Below are 12,532 nucleotides of genomic sequence, written 5' to 3' on the forward strand. Positions count from 1 at the left end.
CCTGTCATGAACGGGGAATGAATTTCTGTGTTCAGAAATAATGGGTCTTGTTCTTACAAGCAGTTGGGATGGTTACTTCAGAGCTGTAGTATGAGAAGCACCTTGTTTCAGCACACTGCATTCACTCTCCTCTGAAGTACAGGAAAGTAGAAACTGGACTTCAGGATTTAATAAAATCTACATCAGGTGATGCTGGAGACCAGAAAAAATGTCTAAAAACAACAATCAAATTTTGTTTTAAGACGAGCAAAATGACATCTCTGATCTGTGTAAATACTCGCTGTAAACACAGAATTCACAAGGGTGTGGAAGACAGAGAAGTACCATTTAGAAGTTAATATTTTGTGGTGCTGTGGAGAAATCTAGCCTATTAGAAAAAGAAATCCTTAAGCTGGTAGATTTTGCAGAGGGGGGTTGTTACTTCTGAGGTTTGCTGTGCAAGAATGGGTATGTAATATAGTAAAACCTGAAGTTAAAGTTAAATGTGACTATTTCAGTTCATGGTTAAATCGAATTACTTGTTCAGTCTCTTTAGACCAAGTTTTAGTGTCAGAGATTTGGTGCCCTGTTAACTAATTCCATAACTCTGTTCTGTAATTCTTGTTTTCATAGCTGTTGTTTTGTTTGGGGAACCAGTCAGATGGGAGACCAACCTTCAGCTGATAATAGATGTTTTGCTGACAAGTGGCTACCCTGGAAATCCGTATCACCGTGAAAATTACCCTCACATTCCTGTGCTTGCCTGTAACATGGATCTGATGTGGGTAGCTGAAGCACAGTCTCCAAGGTAAGCACATGTTGTAACGTGTGTGTATATCGTGATAGATTTGGGGTTTCCTCATATCTTCAGTGAAAATCAGTCAATTCTTTCATACAAAATGCTTGCTACAGCTTCACAGTTGGTCTCAGCATTGAAAACAGCATCTCTAAAGCCATGCATTTTCAGCAAATGCTGCCTTATTGCTGTCTACATCATTGCACTCAGGAAATCAGTTACTCATGGTAAAAGCTGCTTCTGAGCACTAAGTCTCTTTGTTTCCCCACTCCCACAAGATAGGTTTTTGCCTGAGGGTCTCAGTGTCTCAGTTCAAAGAGAAAAATAAATACCAAGGCCATTGTCTCATTTCATTAGTTTCTCCTTTGGTATTTCTCCTTTACACCCCACTTTTTCTAATAGGGTAAAGAACTGAACCTGCTAGTTGAAAGCAGTGAGTGTTTTTGAGCTGAGGACAATAGAGTGATCTCTTTAAGGAACACAGGGTGAAACAAGTAGAACACACAGAACTAGGTGGCATGATCTCTGATAGTGGCTTTGTTTGATTTTGTTTTCAGTAGTGTGTTCTTTCAAGGAACAGTAGTTCCTTCAGTAGTTCTGTTCTCCCCCAGTCAAAATTTGAATATACACTGAAATAGTCATTGTTGTTAGTGTGACTTGATTGCTACCTTGATCTTGGGTTGAGGATCTTGTCAGCTGTCCTTACTGGATGCAAAGACCATCTCTAGTTAGCACGCTGGTAAAAGACAGATGTGTGAAGTTTTCAGGCTAGAGTAAGGGAACCATTATATCTACAGTGAACCAGATTCATGGTTTTGGTTGTGTCCTTTGGGAAAGATCCAGTATAATACTGGCGGTTTTTTTTCCCCTTTGAGTTTGACAATACGACAAGGTTGCATCTGTCAGAGCTGTTACCTTCACTACTGGAATATAGTGCCATGACTAAGTGAGTAGAAGCTTTTGGTAATAATTACTGGAAATAATTTTATGATCATTTATTGGTATTTCATAACATAAAGCAACAAACAGGGTGGAGAGGGGGAATGAAGGGTTAATACAGAAAAGCAAATTATGTACCACCTATGAAAGTACTACAGTTGTTTCCTCCTTTGTAGCTTTTTTCCTTAAAAGACTATTTCAATTTCTAGGCCACTAGAGACTTAATTTCTATGTTAGTGGACCTCATACATCTCTACTGGCTTCTGATGCTCATTATATTGGTGGGTTTGGGTGTTTTTTATGCTATTGATCTTGATTTGAGCAGATATTCCAATCTATGTTCATTAGAAGTTACCTAGCAGCTCTTCTGAAGCAGTATGTGTCATTTATTGTGTATAGAATTGTTGTATAGCAACTTTCTGTTCTTCTTAGGGTGCTTTTGGTAATTTGGTATTCTCAAATGATACATATTAGTTCATCTCTAATTCCACACCCTGAACTAGTGTTTCATTAGTAGTGGAGTAAAACTGGGTTTTTTTTATCATCAGATTACATCTTGTAACTTACTGATTTCCTGGCTTGGATGATGACCCGTCATCACTGTCTGCACCTTGATCAGAATAACAGTTATCCAAAGCATGCTGTAAAATTATAGTGTGTTCCTTGATCCTCCTTTGCATCTGTTTTAGAGAAACGCAGGAAGTTGGGGTTTTTTATCTCCATATTACAGGAGGCTTTTGGTTTTAAGGAGAGATCAATTTTCCTTCTGTCTGATTCTGTCCTTCCTTTTCTATTTCTCCTCTTTGTTAATTTAGGTGATTCTGCTCTGTCACTGCAGAGTAGATCACAGGCCAGGCATTATTTCAAGAAGGTCACTTCTGTAACTATTTAAGTGCAAGTAGTACTAACACAAGCCACTACCACATTTTAAGAATAGATAAGTCTGTTGTGCTGCCCCAATAACCTGTTTTTGTTGTGGTGTTTATTGTTCAGCTAATCAGCACTCGATTTTCAGTGAAACAGCTGTGGAAATGTTGCATTGGAACATGTGGAAACGGAGGGAGATTCGATAGTTACAGGATGTGATTTATTCCTAAAAGATGATGAAATAAAAAAGGCATTTTTTATACAAATGTGTTTTTTTAATTTGTACTTAATATAATTTGATTTGTCTTTCTGTGTGGGCAGGTTTGGGCATGGAACATTCATGGTTTGTCTGGAAAACATTTACAAGAAGATCACAGGCAAAGATCTGAAATATGAGGCCCTCATGGGCAAACCCAGTAAAGTGACCTACCAGTACGCAGAATACCTCATCAGGGCCCAGGCAGCAGAGAGGCAGTGGCAGCACCCTATTCACACCCTGTATGCTGTCGGGTAAGGCACCCCAAGTCCAACCAGTACAGCAGCAAATCACTCACAACAGGAATACCAGCAAAGATCTACAACTTGTACTAGTTTGTTTCTCATACCATTGGGACAACAAACATTCTTGGCACTACGGTGTACTTCCTACAGTGTTTTTGAGCCTCAGTGTTTCTAATCTTGAAAATGAATAATACTTTGCTCTTTCTATGTGTTATTTCTGTAGAAGCACAAAAAGTGGTTTAGATGCCACTAAGATTTCTCTTGATTCCCTTCCCCCCACCAAGATGCTGTGTAAATCTAGCAAAAAGGATTTGCATGGATGGGTTTTATTAGGTTTACTGGTAAATGACAGTTATTAGAGAATGTAGAGCTAGAATTTATTTGTGAGGTCATTAAGCTTAGTCATACGCTACTGTGTGTGCTGTCCCATCATAGAATCCTTTTCATAGATAGAGATAAAGCTGTATTGTATTAAAGACTGTTCCAGAGTCTCCAAGATGACTGGAAATATAATAAGCTCATTCATGGACTGCAAATACCTATCCTTGATTTCCATCCCCCCTGCTCCAAACTGAAATTTCACTAGGGAGTTATTTACTCCTATCACATGGCATGCTTAATGAAAGTTGTGTAATGAAATAGCTATAGAATTGGGTCTCTTCCAGTCTGCATATTCTGACATAAAGTCATGTAAAGTATAAAATAAACTGTTAAACCAAAACTGCATAAATGTCCTTCGGACTTTGACAACTCAAATTGCTCTGCTGACTAAACTGTTTCTTCTGTTTCCAGAGATAATCTCATGACTGATGTCTATGGTGCTAACCTTTACAATCGCTATCTTGAAGAGAACTCCAGACAAGGTTCAAAATCCTGGGTTCAGGCCAAAGTTGCTGGTGGCAGAGGACCCACTGCGCTCTCTCAGGATGAGGAGATAGACAACAGTTGGGAGAATGAGTTAGCATCTGCAGCTGCTGCCCATTGTAGGTCTGTTCTTGTTTGTACCGGGGTTTACAACCCACACACCGAGGTGCCCTTGGATACCAGGGCGAGCATAGCTGAAACAGTGTTCCATGGCCACAGAGATTTTAGATTTGAGCCTGGTTTAGTAGAACCAGATCATATTGTACCAGATGTTGATGCTGCCGTAGACCTGGTCTTCCAGCTGGAGAACTTTGCACCTTATTGAAATGACATGATTTCTTAAGGACTACTCAGTGCTGTGCTTTTCTTCCCCAAAACCAAACTGTGCTTTAAAACCATACCACAAACTGCTGCTTTCTAAAATTTTTAAGTTTTACATGAATACAATCTTATATTAAGTAAACTTAGGTGTATTAATTTGCTTAATATAAGTATATTAAATATCAACAATGCTTTTCAAAGTACTTAGAAATACGTCATTTGTTGCTTTAGTTGCCCTTTATTCTCCTCCTTTCAATTATGTTAGGTATTTTAATAGCAATTTCTCATAGTAGCTTATGCGTGTTACTGGTATCTCAATTCCCACGTGACAGTACCTTCTGTTTGCTGGAAGATTCAGCTTCCAGGAATTGGGGATCTTGAGAGTATTGGCCCATGGGGCTGGGGTTGTTCACACGCTTACAAACTGGCAGGTACAGAGCATATGTATTGCCACTTGGGATTCTGCAGCTAATGAGTACTTTTTCCAATTAGAGCAAAGTCAAGTATGTTCGGCTTTGTACTTGCTCACATACAACCCTGCAGCCTTTCTCTTTACCTGTTTTCCCATGTGTCTGGAGCTGCTACAGCTTCTCCCTACTCTGACATGTAAAGCCTTAATGGAAATGCCCTTGTAAGATGGAGAAGGCAGACTTGTTAACACCAGTTTTGGAACTCCAACTAAGCTGAACACAGTCATGTAAGGAAAGCAGCTAACATTGGGTGTCTTGTGTGGCAGAATACCTGGCCTTTTGTCTTTGCCTTTTTAGCTGCACTTTTTGGAGGAATTTAGGATTTTAGAAAGCATCAGCAATTATGTTTCAGGCATTTCTGTCAGTTGGACTTCTCCATGGAATGAGTGACTACTGTTTGGGTAAAAAGTGCCTAGTAATTTACTTGAAGGTTCGTACCACTGTGGTAATTACCTGGCCTTTAGTGTAATATATTTCATCTTGTGTCTGTTACATGTTTGTTGGTTCATTAATTTTATAGCTGTTCATTTAAAAAAAAGAAATAATTTATCTTATTTTTGTAAAATACTTTTAAGCATTTTAATCCAAAAGATGTCTTTGAAGATGTATTTGTGTTAAATTGTTATGGCCGTGTGTATGGCGTACGTGTGACCTAAAGTAAGAAAATTAAGCCAGTTAAGTGTGGTTTAAAAACAAGGTCAACCTGCACGCAAATATCACTCACCATAACTTTGGGGTGTGCCAGATTTTATGGTTGGATTTACTTTGTTCTCTTTTTTGTTTATTTTTCCCAAATTAGAAATGGCACAAACAAAAATCTGGGGGTCTTCATTTTCCCCAAGTTCTTGCAGAACTAGCAATTGGCAGCCAGATGGTGGCATAAAGTGACATGACTTCCTGGCCAACTTCTTCCTGCTTACTGTCCTCCATTAAAGAGAATGAAAACTCACGTCATGAAGAGAACACTGCTGCTATGGAGTCCGATTTCTTTGTTGTGTTTTCTCCATTTGTAAACCACCATAATCCCTCTCCCTACCATCAGGATTGTCCATTCATTCATTCACAATGTTTCACAAGTAGCTTTTAATGTATCTTGCTGGATCTGGTTTAAGGCCACTGCTTTAAACAGTGTTTTTCCCATTCCGTCACTGGGAAAGTATTACAGCAGCGCATTCTTGCCTTTTTTATTGGTACAATAAGCAGGTATATTGCTATTTGTGCAGCACTCTCCTGTAAGATGCCAGCTGCTTGTGAGGTGTGCCACATCCTTCTGAGCGAAGGTTGTGGCTCTGTAGCATGCCAGGGTGCCGTGTTGCGTTGGTTCAGTGCTGGCGCATGTTGCAGAGCTCTCTAACTATTGCCGGAAGTGGTTTCAGGCTGTCAATGATGGAAGGAATAAAAAAAGTGGAAGTTGATGAACAGAAAATGTTCAGTTTCTTTCTTCTCCCCCCCTTCACCACCCAGTCATAGAATCACAGAATGGTTTGGGTTGGAAAAGACCTTAAGCTCATCCAGATCCAACCCTGTGCCATGGGCAGGGACGCCTCACACTAGCCCATGTCGCCCAAGGCTCTGTCCAGCCTGGCCTTGAACACTGCCAGGGATGGAGCATTTGCCACTTCTTTGTGTAACCTGTGCCAGCGCCTCAGCACCCTCACAGGGAAGAACTCCAACAGCTCCATGTCCTTCTTATGTTGAGGACGCCAGAACTGCGCGCGGTGCTGCAAGTGGGGTCTCATGAGAGCAGAGCAGAAGCACAGGATCACCTCCTTCAACATGCGAATATGCATGAACACTTCAACAGGTCCATGGAGAAGCTGTGCATATACTGGGAACACTAATTTATAATGCCTACGTAGAGAAAAACACAGTTTGGCTGCTGGTCAGGCTGCCACTGTTAACTGCAGAAGACAATTTTTAGTGTCTATTCCCCTCGGACCTTTCAGGCTGTGCCTGCAGGGCAGGGCTGTAAATGTTGCCCAATGAGTCTGCTTGAGCCACCATTAATGTGATCCTTTGTGTGATGTATGACTGAGTCCCAGCAGTGCGCCAGCATGCCGCTGGATTTGGAGCTGCATCGGCATGAGACCAAAGACAGGCAGCTGTTGCCACAGGTGATGCACAAAGATGAGTAATATATGTGGGGTTTACTGTAAAACACAAAGGAGAAACGCTGGTGTAGCAGACACGTGTGGTACAGCAGTGAGCAGGGCAAAGCTGTTGGTGACAATAGACATGGTGGGGTTCTCCGCAGCTCGGGGAGGGCGGCGGGTTCCCCTCAGCTCGGACGGGCCGCCGCGGGGGGCGCTCTCCGCCATCTTGGCTTCACCTCAGCGCGACTGCCTGAGGCGACCTTCTCTTCGTCTGCTCCCCCCCCCCGCCATCCGTTTTATCTATTTATTTATCTATCTATTTATCTGGTGGCTTTTTGGTTTGGTTTTTTTTTTTTTTAATCTATTTGTCAATTTATTTTTAAATTTTCGATAGCACAGAAGTAGGAAAATGCAAAAACATCGCCACCACACAGTTCTCTAAGGCTCAGGATATTTCAAGCTCCCCAGCTCGGTGGACTGAACTCCAGCTTGGTAAGTGGTAATACGGGCTTGGCAGCCACTCAGACAGCCAAAATGCTTATCAAAAATAGCAGGTGAGAGCATTCATTCACAGTTTCAGCTTCCCCTCGTTCAGGTTTCAAACATGTGCTTGGTGTTTCCTGGCAGTAACAGAACTTGTGCCCCAGGTTTCAGAGATGGGCACGGTTGCTCTTGAAACCCCCCCCAGCTGCTGGGAAGGATGTGTTTTCCCCCGAGTTTTGCTGCAGATGGTGAAACGATGAATCAGAAATACATATTTCAGTCAGAGCTAAGTTTTATGTTTGGGGTTTGTGTGCTTTTGAAAACAGACAATCTTTTGGGCTTTATTCAGTGGGAAAATAAGCAAATGTGGCATGAAAGCGTCACAGTCATTTCTGTGAGGGGTTTCTGTAACGTGGAAGGGGGACAGAGCTGACGGGCTCTGGAGCAGTTGGGGTTTGTTCTGTCAGGGGATGGATGACTCACAGAGACAGGTCCTGTACCATGGACATGCTTCCTTTCAGAGCTTACTGTTGGCTCTTTGTCAGCTGTTTGTTGTTCAGAAGGTGTTTCTGATGGATGGAAAGGAGCAATACTGACAAAATGATTCCCAGAAACACTGTGCTAAGCTTTGACACTTCCAGTGTAAGTTACTGTTCCCAACAGCTAGAGAGTCTCAGTTGAGTCTGTTAGTTCAGAGTGCAGCTTCAAGCACAGTACGTGTATGTAGTCCCACCAAGGCATCCACGTTTGTAATGATTTGATATAGTTTTGTATGAGGTGCAAATACATTTGAAATGAATGTATATATTGCTTTAAATGACAGGAGTTGCACAGGCAGCTGAAAGCTGGCCCAGACCTCTGATTGACTTAGTTTCCACATTGCCTGTCCTGTGTGCTGGTTAAAGGCAAGAATACCCTGTTGTTAGGACAAGTGCAGTGTAGCTATTTTGTGCCCCCCACCTAGTCTCACCAGGGCTTAAAGGAGGATAGAAATAGTGACCTTAATAACATTGCACACAGAAGACTGTTGCTCAGAGAGGTGGAAATCTCTTTCCTGCAGTGTCACAGGCAACGATTACAGAAGTTTCCTTAAAACTCAATGGTGTGCTTGTATGTTCTGCAACTTGAACAGGAATGGGTACTAACAGTCTTTATTGTATGGTATTGCTGCGTATCTTACATGGTCTGTATTAAAACCTTTTGTCTATACAAGGATGAATTCTTGGGTGATGAAATACATCCTTGTTTCAACGTTGACTAAAACAGCCCCAGTTTCAGAAGAATGTTCTGGTGGTTACTAATGTGAACATGATAAATCAGTACATAGCCAAACTAGCACAGATGGGTTTTCTTTAATTAAGGCCACCTGAGACTCAGCTGCTCTTGATTTAAAGTTCTTCTCCTTCCATTTTGTTGGTCTTGTATGCCAAGCTGAGAATGCAGTATAGGATCTAAGGTTATGCTAAATGTGTCTTACACTGGAATGCCCAGCAAGCTTTACTGCAGATATATCTGTTGACCTCTTCCTGAAGCAGAAGCAGTACCTGTTGTATAGGTAAGAGTGTTTCTTAGAATAAGAAATGAATTTTCAGTAGGACTTGGATCTTGTCTTGTTGAGGTGTGTCTCTGAATATCCTTTCTGCTAGTTTAAAAGCTGAGATCCTCACCATAAGTGGGGAGAAGAAAAATTCAGTGAATCTAGCCTATAAAAAATCAGGTTGTTTTTTGTGGGTGCCAGCTACATTACGGAGGCCAATTTACTTCACTAACAAGGAAAAACAGTGGTTGTAGTGTGTGAGATCTCCTTGTGTAGCCAAACTATTCCACATTGCTAGGGAATTCAAGGAAGGGTTCCTAGAAGTGCAGCTAAGAAGTCTCTTTGAAGTGTCTTTCACATGCACTAACAATAAGCCAAGTAAACAGTTGTCATGGTTGTTTTCCACAATAAATTCAAGTTACCAAAAGAGGCCTGTTAATGATATGTATTTAATTTGCCACACTTACAAATGACTAGGCAGCGGAGATCAGAGCAGTTTGGTTTTGGTCTCAGTGTGTGGGGCTTTTTCCCCTGCATAACCCTTGATGACTGATTTAGCCTGTTTGCATTTTCAAGGGTGCACAAGGGTGTCCTGGGGGGATTCTGGGCATTCATCTTGCTCCCTCGTCAGTCAGAGTTATGCTGTTTGTGTGTCATACAGTGCTTTTGAAGATGACCTGAGAAGCTGCTATGAAACTACAGTTAACACTTGTGTGTGTCTGCTCTGGAAATACTGTGAGAGCTCACTAGCAGCCAGCCAGGCAGGTTCCAAGGTTCTTGCAAAGTGACATAGGTGTGTGCTGTGAAAGCATAGGCTTGCTTTGGAAGGCCATGTGCTTTACAGGGTTTAGAGAGACCTGTTCTACATTTATATTCTGGGACTTTGTTATAATAATGGTGGTATTTACATAAATTACACCCATCTTTGTATATAAACTGTTCTATTTGGTGTCATATCACAGCCTTGTAATTCACAACTTGCTTTTCCCTTCCTATTTTTGGGGTAAGTTGTTTTATTTTCCTCACATAGATTTTAAACTATTCTCTAGATGTGCAGAACACATGTAAAATACAAGAAAAATGAAATCTATGAAAAGTAGATGCATGTTAAGCAAGAGACTTGCATTATTTATCTTTTGAACTGATTCTCTATAGCACTGTGCACACGAATGATCTGTGCAGTTAAATCCAGAACGTTTCAGTAGGAAAGAATGTGTCAATATAAGGGAATTAACCAATAAATTCAGCTATACCCAGTGCTCCAAGGGGCCAGCTTTGGAGCACAGTCATCTCATTGAAAACTGCTGACTGCTCTTTTGCTCTCTGAGGCTGTTACTAAAGTAGTAGACTGAATATAGAGCCAAGTAACTCAGTATTTGGCTCCTGTGGATGGAAAATGCTTATCTACTGATGTTAGAATTAAAGACCCAAGCAAAAAGACAGGGGTGTTGCTTTGTTTAATTTATAGCAATTAAAATCTGGGATGTGAATGTTCCCTTAGGAAGGTACAGTTGGAACTATATTGTTTACATTTAACTGTAAGCACTGAAAAACTTGTTTGTACTTCTCGACACTGAGGACTTCAGTTTTCATTCTTGATCTACTGGCCAGTTATGTTGGAGAGCTTACTACTTTGAAACTATTTAATGTGTAGGCATTTATGTAAGTGATGGGCAGTTTTAAGGATAAGAGAAAGACAGTTAAGCACTGTTTGTTTAATAGAGTGCATTAGATTATGTCTTGTGTAGAAGACCGTAGAGCACTGTAGAATAGTTTGTGTGTCATACAGTGCTTTTGAAGATGACCTGGGAAGCTGCTATGAAATGACAGTTACGCATGTGTGTCCTCTATTCTTAAAACTTGATTTTGTTTCTGATAATAAATCACGCGAGGTACATGCATAAAATAACAGAAGGTATTAATTGCCAAATGTTTACTTTAATTAAACCTTTTTAATGATACACAGTACAATGCATCCACTACTTTGCTAAAATTCAGAACAAAAAGTAGGATTCATATGTTTAAAAATATTTTTCATAATAAATTCATAAATAGATGAAGGTAAAGTATAAAAAATTACTGTAATATGCAAGCTTGCTCCCTTGTCTCCTCATACTTGAAATGATCTAAGTATTGTGATAAAGTTTAAAAGCAAAGTAGTTACTGCTGATTAGAAATGTACAACCTGCATTTCTTGAAGAAACCTTGAAAAACAGCAACAGATTCATCCTAGAAAATGCAGAATAATTTTAACACTGTTATCATCCAAACCCCTCATCTGATTTTGGAATGCAGTGAATTCAATATGAATTAGAGATTTATATTTTCTCCCCAGCAGGTGTCTCAGCCAGACTCACTTGAATGCTACCTGGTTTCTGGAGTTGTGGGGTTTATACCTGTCAGGTATCAGTGAGTGAGGCACAGCAGTGGGAAAAGCTGGTTGGCAGCACTGAGCATATCTAACTATCAAAAATCTCAGCATTTCTCCTTACAGACTTAGAAAACAGAAATCTTTAAAAACAGTTACAAATAACTAAATTCACCTTCCGCTCAGTCTATATCTACTTTCTGTGTGGCAAGCGGGACAGTGTCCGATCCTATCCGTTGGCTTCCCTGGCTTTGAAATGGTGTGTGTGTGTGTGTGTGTGTGTGCAGCACCATTCCAAGCCTGAACTCTAGCTGGTGAATCTCTTGCATCACACCATCAGACTGTATCAGCAAAGTCATCAATATTACCACTCTCTTAAGAAAATGTACATAGCATTTTATTTGGTCAAGTATCTAACCACTTTTCATACTTAGAATTATCTATTTAAATACCATTTATAAAGGGAAAAATGCTTACTGATGCAGAGCATTGAAGTAGGGAATGAACATGAAAATGCAGAATAATCAGGATGCTCTTCTTTTCACATGAATGCTTTTTTTTTTTTCCTTATAACTATTTCCCTTTAGTGCAAAACCAGTTCCATCCAGGTCTTGTGCTTTTTTTTGCAGTGGTAACTAAGTGCTTTTGATGACCTTGGTAGGCATGTGTCTGCAGCTTTAATGTCTCTGAAAATTCAGCTCTTAACTCAATTTTTTAAAGTACCTTCAAATTGTCAAGACAAGTTTGCATGCCATGTTCAAAGGGCAATCTTTCGTACTTGTTTTCACATACAATAGTTTGGATACCCAAAATCACTCCTTCACATCTTCATATGAGTCTGTATTGCTCACAGCATTTACTGCGGAGGAAATGGGTGTTGATCATCACAAGTTCTGCAGCACAGTGCAGTGTAATAGGCTGTTACTTAGTGGTTACTGAGCAGAGACTGGCTTTTGGAACTACACAGATTGGGTTGGGCAGGTGCCTTAAAAAGACTATTTCTAAGAAAATACACGCTTCTATTTCATGTTTTCCTCTGCTTTTATCTGGAAAAGATAATCTTTGAACAATTAGAAATCTGTGCTAGCTTGCCACAATTTTGGTCCTATGTAAGGTACTTTATGCCCAAACTTACAGAAACTTGGATTCTTTTAGCTAGCTATTATATCTGAATACATAATGTACAATTTAAGATGTCTGAGTGAGTTTATAGGGGAATTAAGGTTTAAATTCCTACAGGGTAGTCAGTGATATACATTCCTATGAAAGCTTAGAATAGGTGACTGCTGTTCTTAGTTTCCCAGTTTAGGCTTC

The 12,532-nt window shown here is 40.4% G+C and overlaps 1 protein-coding gene across 2 annotated transcripts; it reads left to right on the plus strand.

The window, feature by feature from the left end:
• Window positions 1-92: 92 nt before the first annotated feature.
• Window positions 93-6,137, plus strand: LOC308225090 (haloacid dehalogenase-like hydrolase domain-containing 5). Of its 2 annotated transcripts, XM_080625557.1 has the most exons (5): window positions 93-447; window positions 613-787; window positions 2,903-3,091; window positions 3,875-4,069; window positions 5,537-6,137. In XM_080625557.1, the coding sequence occupies exons 1-5, from the start codon at window positions 444-446 to the stop codon at window positions 5,592-5,594; spliced, it is 621 nt and encodes a 206-aa protein (XP_080481683.1). In that variant the 5' UTR covers window positions 93-443; the 3' UTR covers window positions 5,595-6,137. The 2 variants fall into 2 exon arrangements, with proteins under 2 accessions (XP_080481683.1, XP_080481682.1); XM_080625556.1 differs by having other exon boundaries at window positions 3,875-6,137.
• The last annotated feature ends 6,395 nt before the right edge of the window (window positions 6,138-12,532 follow it).

Source organism: Psittacula echo, assembly GCF_963264785.1.
Source record: "Psittacula echo genome assembly, chromosome: 9".
NCBI lineage: Eukaryota > Metazoa > Chordata > Aves > Psittaciformes > Psittacidae > Psittacula > Psittacula echo.